The sequence below is a fragment of the Lepidochelys kempii genome, chromosome 9 (assembly GCF_965140265.1).
Source record: "Lepidochelys kempii isolate rLepKem1 chromosome 9, rLepKem1.hap2, whole genome shotgun sequence".
NCBI classification, from domain to species: domain Eukaryota; kingdom Metazoa; phylum Chordata; order Testudines; family Cheloniidae; genus Lepidochelys; species Lepidochelys kempii.
The window spans coordinates 79,826,569-79,843,820 of NC_133264.1; the positions used below are offsets into that span (position 1 = coordinate 79,826,569).

The 17,252-nt window shown below is 42.9% G+C and overlaps 1 protein-coding gene across 1 annotated transcript in view; it reads left to right on the forward strand.

Moving 5' to 3' along the window:
• Nucleotides 1–1,342: 1,342 nt before the first annotated feature.
• LOC140917696 (uncharacterized) overlaps nt 1,343–17,252 on the forward strand; it is a 57,423-nt gene continuing 41,513 nt past the window's right edge. Inside the window, exon 1 of the mRNA XM_073361006.1 lies at nt 1,343–1,500. Within this exon, the coding sequence (XP_073217107.1) occupies nt 1,420–1,500 (81 nt within the window). The 5' untranslated portion in view covers nt 1,343–1,419. The remainder of the gene's footprint in view (nt 1,501–17,252) is intronic.

Below are 17,252 nucleotides of genomic sequence, written 5' to 3' on the forward strand. Positions count from 1 at the left end.
CTAGACCAATTCCCAGATGCCCATTATCACAAATGGTACCCATTCTGGCTTTGTGAATTTTTATTTGGCAAAAACAGAGATTCTGCACTATGGGGCAAGAATTCGGTCAACAGCACAGTTTTGCCACTAATGTTTTAAAATGTGGGGTTTTGTCAAAGCAAGATATGTGCAGCTTCTGCTCTGGAACAATGGCAGATTTTACCCTGTGTGGAAATCTCCATATTCAATAGAGATTCTGCCTTTTCCCCAGTGAACTACCTTCCTGTTTTATTATTTATTTTTTATTTCCTTTGCCACATAGAGGAAAAATGTGAGGTGAAAACATGAAGGTTTGTTTGTCTCACGCGCTCAACCTTGAAACGTGACATTCCTCCTGGTTTCGTCAGTGGTGTGAATTTTTCCACTCTGCTTTCACATCTTGAGATTATCTGGAAAGAATACAGAATGGGAAATGCCTGGCTTATTTGCTAGGGGAAGGGTTTGCTGTTCTAATAAAGACCAGGTTGTTTCCTAATATCTGGAATGTGCAGAAGGATTCAGCAGGCGAAAAAGAAGCATTGCTTGAGCCTTCCCAAACCTCCTCAACTTTTGAGGGGTTTGCAAATCTTTCTGAGTTCATACAGGCCTGATCTGAAGCCAGGAGGAGTTTTTTCCATTTTCTTTGGTAGGCTTTGGATTAGGCCCTAAATAAAACAGAGGGCATAATTCAAACCATTGATTTTTCAAGGAAGATGGAATAACGAGCATGTATTTTTAAGTCACTGGAAGCCTGTGCTGTGTAATCAAGGAAACTTTCTGTGATCAAGGCAGTGCAGCATTTTGTTGTTGTTTTTTTTTAAAAAAAGCACGAAGCAGCCCAGAACTGCATTGTCAGAACCAGAATCTGACGTGTTGTGAATCAATAGCATTGAGTCCTCAAGGGGTTCTGTATTTAGCAAAGCAAGGACTCCTGTCCTTTATTTCAAGAATGAAGAATCCCCTTGTGATCTCAGACTCTGAGTTCAGGTTCCCTTTCTATGCTCACTTTGTGCAGCATTTTAGTTAAAGAGCAAGATTGCTGTTAGCAGTAAGTGCTTTCAGAAAGGAGCACTGTGTAGCGACTGTGAGTCAATGTCCTTATTTAGGCAGTGCAAGTAGGAGGAACTTAGCTGGATCCCCCTCAGCTGATCAGGAAAAGCAAGCAGGCAATGTTACTTGCTCCAGTCACTCGCTCCTGTGCTCTGGAGCTGGAAGCACCTAACGGAATTGAAGGATTATCTGACTGATACTCCAACAATTGGGACTTCTGAAATAGACCCAGTAACAACTTTTTTCCCCCTCCCCTTGGGATTTTTCCCTCTGAATGTGTCAATAGACCAACATGTGAGGTTGGGGAATAAGTCATGTACTCGGAAGAAGGACCAACACCCAGCCAGGAGGATGACTCCTCAACAGAAGGCTAATCTGCCCAAGGGACAGAGCGAAGAAGACCCAAGAGTGTGGCTGCAGGAGTGGGGGAAGGCAAGTACATGGCTGGCATGTTAAAGGGGAGATGAAAGCGCAGCTGAGATGTGTTAGGGGTTCCAGCATGTGCTTCGATTTGTCTGCAGAAACTGTGTTTCCATGCTAGGAACCAGTACGCAAACCCTTGGTCTTTTTCACATTCCTTTGACTCACTTCACTTTTTTTCTTTATTTGCTTAACTTTCCACCACTTCTGTTTACTAAGCCCATGTTTATTCCCACTTAGAATCTGTCTGAAAACTCTTGTCTTTTTTCCTGAGTGTCCACAAGTTGCAGTGCCTCCATCTAAGGTGTTGGGTATTATTTTGTCTCGCATGGTAGGTTTAACTTCTCACGCCATTCAGCTGGCCTGTAACCTGCCTGTCCTTCTATCCATTAGAAAGCTGCAATAGGAGGTCATACAAATATCTCCATACTCCATCTCACTGTTTACTAATAGTCAACAATGACTCTCCATCAGCCCCTGGGCTATATTGTAGCTAAAAATAAAAGATGTGAGGAGCAGGAAAGGAGCAGGTGCCGTTTCTGTTGGTGTCACATTGATCTAAGTAGTTTATTTCTATGCAAATGATGGCATGATATCATTTAATCTGTGCTATGTAATATAAATGATCCAGTATTTGGAGTCAGAGAGAAGTGTAGATCAACACTCTTTGAAATGCTTAACTCACCACTCTATGCTTTTCACTTGGGATTTTTGGTAAAGGTATTAGCCCTGGTCTCCTGATAACCCAAGGCAGATTTTTGGCTATTACAAACCCAAATCCTCACTGCAGGTTCACTTGGCTACAAATTTCTTCTTCTTTTCTGAAACTGTTCTGTGGTATCACCGTTTATTGTGAAACCACTGATGTATTCCACTCCAGAGGTGGTTGCATTTCAGTGGTGGGTGAAGTGTTTCCCATGTAAGTAATGTTTGGGATGTAAAGTACTAGATAAAATATCACATGACAATGTTTCAAATGCTGGTCAATTCAGCTCTCAACCTGCTATTTATGGATGAAGCTTCACGCCTATTGTGCTAAGCAGGACAGCTGCAGTGGGCCAAGGGGAGCTATTTGTGCTAGCAACTAGGAGTGGAGGGGACTGTTCTCTGCCATATCTCTTAACATTGGAAAAATAACAAATGTTTTTTGGGGTGGGTGGGAGAAATTTCAGCACAAAAAAAGTGGCTATTCCTAATTTAAACCTATTATGAACTCTGAGCTAAGAGAGGTATGTCGGAGCTCTGCAGCTGCCTGTTTGCAATGCAATCCTAGTGATAGCAATGTTTTCAATGGCCTGAGACTCGACAGCTTTGCAGAACTAAAAATGTTGTTGATCATTGCTGCACTGCCTCAGTATCCACACAGCATTGATGAGACCTCCAAAGTCCTGTTCCACTATGCACTAGGCTCTGGGCACAGAGAACCTACTGTCTCGTCTACACTTGTTATAAAGTGCTGGCGAGCAATCTGGAGGGGATATCGTCAGAACCAAAGTTCAACTTCTGGTCTCCTTTTCTCTGTGTCCAGGCCAGAACTGATCTTTTCTCCTACCCTTTCATATTGGGGCATCGCTACCTTTTCATCCTCCGTAGCAGCACCTTTCCTCTATTTTTCTGACCGCAAAGCCAACCAGCAGAGGCAAGTAGCAATGAATATTAATGGCTGTCTCCTTGCCCCTGGAATTTCAGGATTAGGGATGGGCAAATTGATTCAAACAAAATAACCTTCCAGAACTTTTGTTCAAAACTTGATCATTTTCTAAGATTGAAAGAACAGCTGGGTAAATTCTATAATGTCTTTATTCGTTTTAAAATAATGCATCCACATAATCTGGAATGTGGACAAGAAAAGTAATTAAACTATATTAAAAAAAAAAAAATAAAAGGCTTGGTCTGATACATCACCTCACAACACTGTGTCATGTAATGTTGGCCCCACATAATGTTTTTGTTGGCTTGCCTGGGTATATATTGCAGGCAGTGGCCCTGCAGATAATAAAAGATTCACTCAGCAAGACACTAAAGCAGTAAGGCATTTCACTAGAGATATGCACAGCTTCTCAAAAGAAGTATATCCTAACTAACAATACACATTTCTCCAAGATCTAATTGTCTATACAGTCAGTCAAATGGAACTTGAAAGAGTAATTGTAATAGCATCTTTTAGCGACTCCCAATAATTTACACACACTCCTTATAGAAGAAAAGAGAATCTATCACATTTGCTCTTAAAAAAGATTTTTAATTTGCTGAAATCAAGTTTTTCAGGGTATTACTATTTATCTTTGAGCTATGTTATTCAAATATTAATTACATAGCAAACATTTAGAAACAAAATCTGTTTGTAGAACATGGCCAGCATGGGCTGTATAATGACTGGCAGTGTCTTCTGGCTCCTCTGTGGATTCTAGCAACTAAATACAAGGGGTTGTCAAAGGCTTTGTAAAGTTCTTCTGGTGAACAAAATTGTACATGGCTTATCTTTTTCTTAGTTATTTTTGAGCATCTCTCTGTCGTCTGAGTTCCAGCTGGGACCACAACCAGAATAAGTATAGAAAACACCAGGTTCTCCTGAAATTTCCAATTCCATGAGGCTGGGGTCAATGTTTGAATGTGGAGTGCTTCTCCTATCTGCCCCTCTTCATTGATCCTTAGCTGCACAAGCTTTGGAAATGAGAGAGTTCTGGGAGTACCCTTGAACTGCGCACACATCTCCTGTGTGGTAACATGTTACACGGCTACCAGAACTTCAATGGATGTGATCCAAGAGCTTCTATTCTAAACAAACACTAGTCAGGCTATGTCTTCTGCTTAGGTATATCAGATGATGAACACATCAGCTTTCTTTTTTGGCTTTTTTTCTTTCTTTTTTTTAGCCACCAACCTGAAGACCTAGTGGACATTCACTCTAATTACCCAAGAGATGCTGAGTCCCCTTGTTCCTAATCTATGTAGGATTCTGCCTTATTTTTTAAAATGTGCTTTTTTTTTTTTTTTAAATTCACAGTAGCAAACTAGACCTGTTCCACCCCAGGCCCCTTAGGGGAAGCATTGGGTCTAGCCGCTGATTGTTGTGCTGTGTGTAGAATTGTTTGTTTCTATACAAACTGCATCCTTGGTATGAGAAATAAGGAAGGAAACTGTTTAGCTGATTTGCTGTTCTCAGACAACTATGCATGTTACAGCCACTCACACCTAGACAGCCACGAGACTGACATCAGAACACCTATATGACCTCCGCCTAGATTTCATCTGTACTGTCCTCTTCAGACACCTACATGATTCCAATTCACATGTACACTCCTAAACGTCTATGTCATCTGCACACACTCCTACATTCCACCAGTGAACTTACCCAGGCCAATATTACGCATTCCTTCATGGATACCTATGCTACCATTCCAGAAACCCACATGCTGATATTACACTACTAGATCTACATACACATTCAAATCTGTACACTTCAGTAGTTCAGTCAGAAACATCCACTCCTATTTACACCCATATTGTACTAGCACACACATTCACTCACTCCCGTGCTACCCTCACTTGCGATCATCACACCCACTGTGCACCAGTACTTATTCCAGAAGTACCATCTCCAAATGGCAATAGGATTGTGCCAGCCAGCCAGTGTTTGTCAGCTGGTATCATTCGCGTGGTTGGCAACTAAAATGTAGGCGTGGTCTTCCAGAGATGGTCCCTAAAGAATGGCCTGATCTGCACAACATTCATTGCCCAGGGACGAAAGTTGGAGTGTTATTCCTTGACTTTAGCAAAGCTTTTGACACTGTCTCCCACAGTATTCTTGCCAGCAAGTTAAAGTATGGGCTGGATGAATGGACTATAAGGTGGATAGAAAGCTGGCTAGATTGTCGGGCTCAACGGGTAGTGATCAATGGCTCCATGTCTAGTTGGCAGCCGGTATCAAGTGGAGTGCCCCAAGGGTCGGTCCTGGGGCTGGTTTTGTTCAATATCTTCATAAATGATCTGGAGGATGGTGTGGATTGCACCCTCAGTAAGTTTGCAGATGACACTAAACTGGGAGGAGAGGTAGATATGCTGGAGGGACGGGATAGGATACAGAGGGACCTAGATAAATTGGAGGATTGGGCCAAAAGAAATCTGAGGTTCAACAAGGACAAGTGCAGAGTGCTGCACTTAAGACGGAAGAACCCCATGCACCGCTACAGACTAGGGGCCGAATGGCTCGGCAGCAGTTCTGCAGAAAAGGACCTAGGGGTTACAGTGGATGAGAAGCTGGATATGAGTCAACAGTGTGCCCTTGTTGCCAAGAAGGCCAATGGCATTTTGGGATGTATAAGTAGGGGCATTGCCAGCAGATCGAGGGACGTGATCATTCCCCTCTATTCGATACTGGTGAGGCCTCCTCTGGAGTACTGTGTCCAGTTTTGGGCCCCACACTACAAGAAGGATGTGGAAAAATTGGAAAGAGTCCAGTGGAGGGCAACAAAAATGATTAGGGGACTGGAACACATGAGTTATGAGGAGAGGCTGAGGGAACTGGGGATGTTTAGTCTACGGACGAGAAGAATGAGGGGGAATTTGATAGCTGCTTTCAACTACCTGAAAGGGGGTTCCAAAGAAGATGGCTCTAGACTGTTCTCAGTGGTAGCAGCTGACAGAACAAGGAGTAATGGTCTCAAGTTGCAGTGGGGGAGATTTAGGTTGGATATTAGGAAAAACTTTTTCACTAGGAGGGTGGTGAAACACTGGAATGAGTTACCTAGGGAGGTGGTGGAATCTCCTTCGTTTAGAAGTTTTTTAAGGTCAGGCTTGACAAAGCCCTGGCTGGGATGATTTAATTGGGGATCGGTCCTGCTTTGAGCAGGGGGTTGGACTAGATGACCTCCTGAGGTCCCTTCCAACCGTGATGTTCTATGGTTTGCAGGTTGCCAAATCCCCCTCCTTCTGTGGGTGCCCTTGGTTAGATCTCTAACGTATACACGTTCTCAGGGGTACCCTCTTGTGCCATGGTGATCATCAACCCCATTTCACAGGCCCTGGCCTGTCATGTGTGTTTTAGCAGGAATATATATATGATCTTCCCCATCACTGCCAGGGGCCCAAATTTACCAGTAAATGTTTCAATCACTGGGATCAGAAAATGATGCTGTTGTTAATTTTAATGTTTCCCCTCTCACTGAGGTTGTCAGAGACTATATATGAAAGCGTTGAAGGAGGGGGAGCCACTCTCTCTCACCTCATTCTCTTCCCTTCTACACCTCCCATCCCCCACCCCATAGTAAACAAACAGGCTGTTCAGATAAGAAATGGAAAAGTGACTGAGAGAGTTTCCAAAACCCAGTGCCCATAATCCATCCCTCTGAAAACAGGCAGGGTGGGGTGTAGCCTATGGTGAGAGAGAATCTAAAGGAAAACAGGATGTTTTTGTGATAACTTATTTTTCATAATTCTCATTGAAATGTTTGCTTTGTTCTGTTTTTGGAGTTGCCTGTAGCCTTTATTGGAGACGTGACAAGCCAAAGAACTTTGTGGGGGGAGGGTGGTTATGTTGTGGGGAGATATGAGTAATTTAATGATTGCTAGGGTATCCCAGAATAATAGTCCCTCTCTATATGTCTGGTGCAAATGCACCTGGGATATTGTATTGAGGTTCTCAGTACTGAATACCAGACTGATTTTGACGAATTGCAAAGAATTCAGAGAAATGCAACAAAAACACTCGACGCTGGAGGGATTAATGTAAGTGTAGAGCTGTGTTGAACTCTGGGAGTAGTCAGTAAACTTCTTTGGGGTTTGTTCCCATCATTCTGGGGCCTTCTGCACCCGATAATGTGCCTAGCACTGTTCTCAGTTTCACCTGACTGTTTTCACAAGAATGCCCCTAGTGATTCAACAAAACAAACAGGAAAAGCAGAAGACAGAAAATAACATATGAAAAAAAGCAGAATCCTCTTCAAATAAAACATTTCTCAAAGTTTTCCATTGTCCGTTGGCAGTTCTTTAATGCTGCACAAGAAATAGAGACATAAGAATTGACAATAGCTTGCAGTCTGGTATCTCGAGCTGCTAACCTGAGTTGCTGAGTCTTCAATGCTATTTTAACTTGATTTAGATAACCTTAGTTAAGAACACACCTTTTTGTTGTAGCATAGACACACTTTGAGAGTGGCCAGTTGTGGGTGCTCTAGATTGGAAGAAGGTGTTACCTCCCGCTTCACAATGGCACTCTTTTACGCAAGTCCATCTTTTGGAACAAAATGTCTTCCTGACCTGAGCCTATTGAGAATTGGCCATACTTCTAGTACTTATCCTGCTGTAGTTTGTGTAATGGAAGGTGTTATTCCCATTCATCTAAATATGTAGGGAGTTTTGCCATTGACTTTGGGGCAAGATTTCATCCCTAATCTTTTCTTCGCCTTTACTAAAAGATGAGCTTCTGTAATAGCCTGCAGCAGTCACTTCCACAGGTTAGTTATTACAGTTTCTTGTAAGGTCTTTATCAAAAATCCATTGACATTCAAAATGGTCAATATCCCTTGGTGGTCCTTCGCCCCTTATTCTGTTATGTCTTTCGAAGAATTGTAATAGGGTAAGTAAGCAAAATTCACCCTTACGTTAGTTTGTAATGGAAGTTCCTTGGCATAAGGAATATCCATCCTCCATGAGTCAGGCACTGTATTTTCTTTTCTTGCTGACCTAAATGGGCCTCTGTTCCTTCCTTTGACTTCTGAGCTATATACGCTCTAATCTTTTTGTCCCTCTCTAATCTCTCCTTCTCCACCTCCGTGGGCAACTCCTCCTTCCCCTCATATGTTAGCTTTTCCCATTGTCTGTTCTCAGCCCTCTCACTGCTCTTTTATTCCCTGTTCCTTGCATGAATTAAAATAATACCTTTATGCTGATCACTCCCAAACTTCTGTCTCCACCCTGATCTTTTACCACTTGTTCAGTGATTTGTCTCCAACTGCCTCTCTTACAGTTCCACCCATCTCTTGGTGCCCTCTCAAAAATTAGCCCCCCAAAAAGGCACTTCTTTGGCCAAATCCTCTTGCTATTTACAATGGTGGTGTAAAATCCAAAGTATCTCCCCTGAAGATTATGGAGTTCAGATCCAGGTTTTGATTCTGGAATGTTGCTTTCAAAGTCTGGGGGTGCTTGAATGTTTCGTGAGCCTATCTCAAATTTTAAGAAGGTGTTGGAAGGTGGGTTTTACTTGGAAGTATTCAAGCTGTCCCCATTCCAGTTGGCAGGTGGGTGACTGATGCAAGAAGGGGACTTCTTTTCATGCTGCGTGCTTTGTACGGGTCACTGCTGATTAGCCTGTTTTTTCCACCAGCCAGTTCTGAGAGTGCCATTTAGCAAATCCAAAACTGTATAACACTAACGTGATGCTTACAAGGCATAAAGGGATTAATGTTCAACTCTAATGAAATCCAGATGCACACAGCTGCCTCTTCTCAAGCTCTCTTCCATTGCCAAGTTGCAAATGAAATGATTTAATTTAATGTAAATACACGGGACGCACCAGACTCAGAATAGTGATAATATCTACTACATACTTAAACCCACAAGGTACCAAGGCCATTGGGTTTCTTTTGACAGCTCATGCAGTAGGGAAGACTTAGTTGTCCACAAACCAACTCCATTTGCAAATAATTCATGTGTGAGATAAACCTCATGACCTTTTGCAAAGGGCCCTGATGCAATAGAGCTGGGGAAACCTAGCAGAGGAATAAAGTTGCTTTTATTAATCAAAGAAAGCTAATGTCTGTGTAATGAATTGGTGGGTCTCAGCCCAGTTCCTAATGGATAGTGGTCTACATCACTAAAACCACCAGTGCAAATAGCAGCAGATGGCCTCTTCGATGGTAGTCTCATCTGAGGATATGTCTACACTGCAATTAAAAACCCACGGCTGGCCCGTGCCAGCTGACTCACGCTTGCAGAGCTCAGGCTAAGGTACCTCTTAATTGCGGTGTAGACATTCAGGCTTGGGCTGGACCCCAGGTTCTAGGACCCTGTGAAATGTAAGAATCCCAGGGCTCAGGCTACAGCCCAAGCCCGAACATCTACACTGCAGTTAAACAGTCCCTTAGCCTCAGCAAGCCCAAGTCAGCTGACAAGGGCCAGTCACAGGTGACTCAGTGCAGTGTAGACATACCCTAAGAGACCAAAAATGCAATAGCTCATGCAGACAGAACTTCCTTCTCACCCCTAGGGGCTGAGCAAGGGAAGGCTGGTGCTGCAGCATTCTATCCCAGAGGTGGATGTATATTAGTGGAGGGGAATGAGATATCTGAAACCTTTGGGAAATGGGGATGGAGTTGAGGTATCATATCCTATTCCCAATGGAGCTGAAGTATTACTGCCTCACACAAAGTGTTTATTGTTGGCCTTTTCTCTCCCTTGCATGGTTAGAGTTTCCTTTTTCTCACCCCGCTCATGATGTACTGTAAAGTCTCAGCCCCTGCCCACCAGAGGAGAAAGGAATAAGCCTGACTCTCAAACTCAGATCATAGGCTCATAGAAAATTAGGGTTGGAAGATACCTCAGGAGGTCATCTAGTCCAACCCCCTGCTCAAAGCAGGACCAATTCCCAACTAAATCATCCCAGCCAGGGCTCCATCAAGCCTGACCTTAAAAACCTCTAAGGATGGAGATTCCATTACCTCCCTAGGTAACGCATTCCAGTGCTTCACCACCCTCCTAGTGAAATAGTTTTTACTAATATCCAACCTAGACCTCCCCCACTGCAACTTGAGACCATTACTCCTTGTTCTGTCCTCTGCCACCACTGAGAACAGCCAAGTTCCATCCTCTTTGGAACCCCCCTTCAGGTAGTTGAAGGCTGCTATCAAATCCCCCCCCCCCCACTCATCTCTTCTGCAGACTAAATAAGCCCAGTTCCCTCAGTCTCTCCTCAAAAATCAGGTGCCCTAGCCCCCTGACCATTTTTGTTGCCTTCTGCTGGACTCGCTCCAATTTGTCCACATACTTTCTGTAGTGGGGAACCCAAAACTAGACACAATACTCCAGATGGGGCCTCACCAGTGCTGAATAGAGGGGAATAATCACTTCCCTTGATCTGCTGGCAGTGCTCCTACTAATACAGCCCAGTATGCCATTAGTCTTCTTGGCAACAAGGGCACGCCGTTGACTCATATCCAGCTTCTCTTCCACTGTAATCCCCCAAGTCCTTTTCTGCAGAACTGCCACTTAGCCAATCAGTCCACAGCCTGTAGCAGAGCCTGGGATTCTTCCATCCTAAGTGCCCGACTCTTGGATGCATTGCATCCGGCCCCATGGACTTGTGCATGTCTAGCTTTTCTGAATAGTCCTTAACCTGTTCTTTCACCACTGAGGGCTGCTCACCTCTTCCCCACACTGTGCTGCCCAGTGCATCAGTCTGGGAGCTGACCTTGTCTGTGAAGACCAAGGCAAAAAAACATTGAGTACTTCAGCTTTTTCCACATCAATTGTCACTAGGTTGCCTCCCCCATTCAATAAGGGTCCCACACTTTCCCTGACCACCTTCTCGTTGCTATCATTCCTGCAGAAACCCTTCTTTTTACCCTTTATATCCCTTGCTAGCTGCAACTCCAATGGTGCTTTGGCCTTCCTGATTTCATCCCTGCATGCTCAAGCAATATTTTTATACTCCTCCCTCGTCAGCTATCCAAGTTTCCACTTCTTGTAAACTTTCTTTTTGTGTTTAAGCTCACCGAAGATTTCTCTGTTAAGCTAAGCTGGTCACCAACCATATTTGCTATTCTTTCTGCACATCGGGATGGTTTGTTCCTGCCCCCTCAATAAGGCTTCTTTAAAATACAGCCAGCTCTCCTGGATTCCTTTCCCCCCCCCCCCCATATTAGCCTCCCAGGGGATCCTGCCCATCAGCTCCTTGATCCTGCCCATCAGCTCAAAGTCTGCTTTTCTGAAGTCCAGAGTCCGTATTCTGTTGCTCTCCTTTCTTTCTTTTGTCAGGATCCTGAATTCAACCATCTCATCGTCACTACTGCCCAGGTTGCCACCCACTTCTAGTACCCCTACCAGTTCTTCCCTGTTTGTGAGCAGCAGGTCCAAGGAGCACAGCCCCTAGCTGGTTCCTCTACCACTTGCACCAGGAAGTTGTTCCCAACACTTTCCAAAAACTTCCTGGATTGTCTATATGGTATTGCTGTATTGCTCTCCCAGCAGATGTCAGGATGATTGAAGTCCTCCATGAGAAACAGGGCCTGTGATCTGGAAACTTCTGTTAGCTGTCCAAAGAAAGCCTTGTCTACCTCATCCTCCTGGTCTGGTGGCTTATAGCGGACGCCCACCACGACATCACCCTTGTTACACTCGCCTCTAAACTTAATCCAAAGACTCTCAACAGGCTTTTCTCCAGTTTCATACTGGAGCTCTGAGCAATCATACTGCTCAGTGGTCCCCTGTGTATAGAAGCATGAAACAATCCCACTTGCCCACCCAACTGTCCATACATTTGTATTTTTAATATGGAAGCAGTGGAGAGAATTGTGCTAGAAGAAAAAACAGTGTGTGGTGGTGGTGGTTGTTTTTTTATTTATTTTTTTTTAAAGGCACAAAGGCATGTGTTGCATTTTTCCATTCCTTGGGTTTGGTGGCTTCGCAACTCTTTCATTTGGCTAAATCTTGGTTCAGTGAAGAATTTATTTGCACTTTAGGAAAAAAAACTCTGTTCATAATTGACATTGGACTCATTGAATTTTTATGCATAGAAATCCAATAAGTTCCCTCCCATTATATATACATCTGACTTCACAGTAGGGGCTTCTATTCCAAAGTCCCAGCCTTCATTAAAAGGTTTAAAAGGCATTTTAAAGTCTGTATGCATTGGTTTCTCATGCAGGACTTCTTGGTTGTTGCTTTGGAATTGTTTAAGGGCATGTTCATTACTGGAAATCATCTAGGCCTGATGGTAAAAATAATATGTAAAAAATGAGACTTTCACAACTGGAGAAGCAAGAAACCGTATACGAAGAAAGAACATTCCCAAGTAACTGACACATGCCTCCAACCCTGAGGGAGGGAATGAGGAGATGAGAGTGGAGACACTGTACTGTCAAGAGAGTCTGTCCTAGTCTTTCTTGGGAAGACAAGTGACAAGGGAAAATAATGTTTAAAAAAAAAAAAAAAGACAGACTACCTGGAATCTTTTAAAAGAATATCTCCATATGAGGCACTCAGATACTCTAGTGATAGATGTGGCAGTAGAACCTCAGAAGACCAGAACAGAACCTTCCTTTGTAGCAGGAATGTAGCAAATATTAATATCTATAGATCAGAGATGAGCCTCCGTTTGGATAGGCTAAGAATTGCTCAAGGCTTGAACAAAAGCCTGTGGGAGCTTTATGCATGTTAGCTAAATATTATTTGAGTTCAAAAACGAATGTTTCACTTTTTTGGCTGTTTGTGGCCTTCTTAATTAGTGCTTGAGGAGAAACCAATGAACTCCCATTCCAGAGGCTTCTTTTGCTGTATACTGACCTGGCCAGAAACAGGAAGAATTGGGCTCTTCTAAGATGGTCTTTACTTATTGATTTCTTTGGTGCCTGCCAACTTGTGATTTGATTGTTTTGATGCACACTGGAAAGATGTGAAAAGCTTGGTCTTGTGCATCTCTTAGCCCAGTTACTCATGCAGACAGGGATGAGAAAAGCTTCTGAATTTCTGGGTGCTTCTTTGAACTGAAACTCAAACATTCTTGACCTGATCCTGTTGAAGTAAATGGCAAGACCCTGAAGGAGCAAGCACTAAGAGGGTCATTTGCCACCAGTATAAATATTCTAGAATGTATGCCACTGAATAAATTATACATACAAGAAAAACAAAAAATATGATCAAGTACTCAAGCTGCCTCTTCTTAGGAAAAGAGCTCCTTATTTTGTGCTTGTACAATGCTCTGATCCTAACTGGGGTCTCAAGGTTCTATCACAATCCACATAATAACAATTCAGTGTGCACAGCAATACATTGCCCTGATCAGTGCAAGGAAACTTTAGATACTTCCAGGTGCACTATAAACTGGTTGGTTCATGAGGGGTAAATGCATACAACAGAATGAAATATCCCAGTTAGATAGAAACATACAAACAAGGCTCTAAAAACAGGATCTAAAACCATTAAAGCTTAGGAATAAGGCTGCACTTGGCTACTTGTTAAAGAAAATAAACCGTTCTAAAACTTCACTTTATCTGTTAAGAGTCACCATGTCCAAAACTGGCCATTGTATCTTCCAGTCTGATCTTTTATTTTCTGTACAGGATGGTATTATATTCTGATGGGATGTCCCCAAGAATACAGACACACACCCAAGTGCTGAACTTTTAAATCTATAGAGAAAAGAGGAGGCTTGGATGTTTGCAGTGACAGAGGCTCCCCTAAATGATCACAGATTATTTCCATCACTACAGTGTCAATGGGCTGAGGCCTGAAAATATCATGAGTTTTGCTTCCCTTGTATGTCAGTTCTCTATTCCATCTGTTTCTGTTTGTGATGCCAGGTAATGAAGTGACTGCTATCTAGTACCATGGGGTCCTGGACCATGACAGGGACTCCTAAGCACTACTGCAATATAAATAATAATAATCTGTTCTTATTCTTCTGCTCAGACTATGGGATTCCATTCTAAAGAACTTCAACCTGTTTAGGTGCTGTTGCCAGTCACTAAGCTTGCAGGTCATTTACAATACTCATAGGACTATCCTGCAGCCTGCAGGGCAATTAAGGCTCCTGAATTTGTTTTAGGATCCTAATGTCAACAGTGCAACTCTGCAGCCTCATGATACAAATAGCACTACATCCTGATGCACCGTGAGGATGCTTGTATAGCAATGTTGCATTGCGAAGAACTAGCCTTGCAGCACGGAGTCTTCTGGGAGAAACCAGAGTTGTTTCTTAGGCTTCCAAAGCTTTCATACAATGAAGCTGTGTTTAGTAGCCACCAGCCCAGAACCAAACTTAGCCAAGTTTGAGGCAGTTTCGAACCATGACATTTGGATCAGGATCTGACCCTTCCCAAAGTTGCCCTGGGTGGAGTTCTCTCCAGAAGAAGGTCTGTTTGCTTGAGCTTTGCTTACATCAGCAACAGCTTTTGTCCTTTTGAGGGCATCATTTTTGCCATACTTTTTTGTGTTGTTCCAGGGATCCTGAGCATAACCCTTCAGGTATAAATAATTCATGGGACCTGAAGAGATGAAATGGAACAGAATAGTGTGGGTCAAACTATTCCCCAGTCACATCTCCTGGAAAACCCACTTGGCTGTTAGCAGATGAGTTTTGCCCCTCCCTGACCCACTGATATGGCACATTTTAAAATAAATTGGTAGGGTTCCATTTCTTGGAAGGAAATGAAGCTATTTTCAAAGCATGTCCTTCAGATGTGATTTAGCACCATCAGGCTCTGCTTATTTTAAGAAATGTTTGGATTTGGATTTTTTTCTTTTGGAGGAAAAAAAGTAAAGAAAAGCTATTAGTAAAATGCCAAGTGAAAAAGAGCTTGTGTAAAACAGCTCAAATAAATATATACAACCAACCTTCTTAGCTCTCAGTTCACCCTAAGCTGGCTCTTTCTCTGACGGGCCTTTTGTCCCCAAATAACATGCTGTGGCCACCCAGTGTTATTTATGCTTCCTCCTTTGACTAATTGGTCTAATTGTGACTCCAAGAAGAGGCTGAAGGGCTAAAGAAGCCTGATTGTTGTTCATAGGGAAAAGTGAATGCTTTACCATATGCCTCTGCTGGCAAAATCCATCCCAAGAACTAATAAAACGGCTGCTTTCCACTGGCACCTCCCTTCTGAGTATGGAATAGTTTTCCCTTTCAAAGTGAAATAACATGAAATACTAAAATGTCCTTACCTGACATGAAGTAATATGGCACAGCTAGGCTGGTCAGTTTTTAACTTGTGATATTAGCCAGTAAAGCACTCAAAATGTGATGGTGTTGTGACTGGAAGATTTTCAGAGCAACAATATGGGCGATAGTTACAGGATAGTCACATGAATTGGCTAGTATGGATATGAACCACAGCATTCTACTGGATGATTCAGAACTCTTAACTCTACGTCATAAGCCCTATACTGTTTGTTGTTAATGGAGATTCTCCTTCAGCTCAGGTGGCAAGGGTCTGTACTTTTGGAGCAGGATAATCTGAGTTCAATCCCTGATGCCAGGAATTTCTGAGTGGCCAAAGATTAGTTACAATATTGTATAAGATTAATCTTCTCTGACTGTCTGCGCCTATTCTCCCACTCACTCCTTACATTATTAGTGTGGTGTCTGTCTAGATTAGAATGTAAAGTCCTGGGGCAGGGACTGGGTCTCACTTGTGGTTGTTTACAATTAATAAGTTGTAATAATAATTATGGGGAATGTTTCTAGTGATTAGAGGAGCGGACTGGAGTGAGGAGACCTGTTTCTAGCTCTGTTACTGCTTCTTTGTGCTATCTTGTGTTAGTTACTTAAGACTTTTTGAGCCTTAGTTTCCCCATGTTTAAAGTGGGCACTCTAATGCCTGTCTACTGTATGTAACAAGGATGCTGTGAGACTTAGTTGATTCATGTTTGTAAAGTGCTTTAAGATCCTCAGATGGAAGATACTATAGAAAAGCAAAGCATTAATAAAAAGAAAAGGAGTACTTGTGGCACCTTAGAGACTAACAAATTTATTTGAACATAAGCTTTTGTGAGCTACAGCATGCATCCGATGAAGTGAGCTGTAGCTCACGAAAGCTTATGCTCAAATAAATTGGTTAGTCTCTAAAGTGCCACAAGTCCTCCTTTTCTTTTTGTGAATAGACTAACATGGCTGCTACTCTGAAACTTGTCAAAGCATTAGCGTATGTCTAGAGAAGATATAAAAAAAAAAAACCAATGGAATCTTTTCTGAGACTGGGCAGCATCCAACTTCTTGCAATGGTGGAAACTCAATCATGATCATATAGAGTTGTTGTTTGGGTGCTGGCCTACAAGTAGGCTAAGTACTAAAAGGGAACTCTAAAAACAAGTCATCTTTTTTCCAAGACGGCGTTTGCTTGTCTATTATAAAGCTGTCCTGTCCCTACTTACATACACACACACACACACACACACACATGCCCCTGGAACAGAGGTTATGGCCTTGTATAATACAAACACCCCAATGTGGCATTCATTCCTGGGACTGGAGTAGCTGAAGAAAGAAGAGAATCACAGTTGAATGCAAGTGGCAAGTCCTCCAGACAGTAAAATGTTGTTGTCCCTGAAATGAAAACCTGGCAGAGTAACACCACAAGTTTAGCCCATTTCATTTTCTCCTGGGTATTCTGAAAATTAGGATGAGGCCCACCCCGTGCTGTGGCATGGAATATCTGACATGGGGTCATGTTTGCCAGCAAAGTCCAGCACAGCACAGAAGCAGAGAGAGGAGAGTAGCAGAGGTTGCAGATAATAGAACCAGAGTTCTGGGCACCCAAAAAGGAAGAAGGAAACCGTTTTTCCCTCTTAGTTCATGAGTGAAAGTAGAGCACGACAAAGGTGCAGCCTGTGGCCAGACGTGCCCTATTGTCCCATGATTTCAGCTTCTGGTGTCAACAGCTTACAAGAGTTCAGAGTCAACAAGTCTGAACCTGAAATTTTCCCAGACTTATCCCTGAACCCAGGATCTCAATGTGATTCACAGCATTTAATTATCTGTGCCTCAGAGACCCTTATGAGTCAGGGAAGTACATTATTGGCCCCATTTTACAGATGGGGAAAGTGAGGCGATGTAA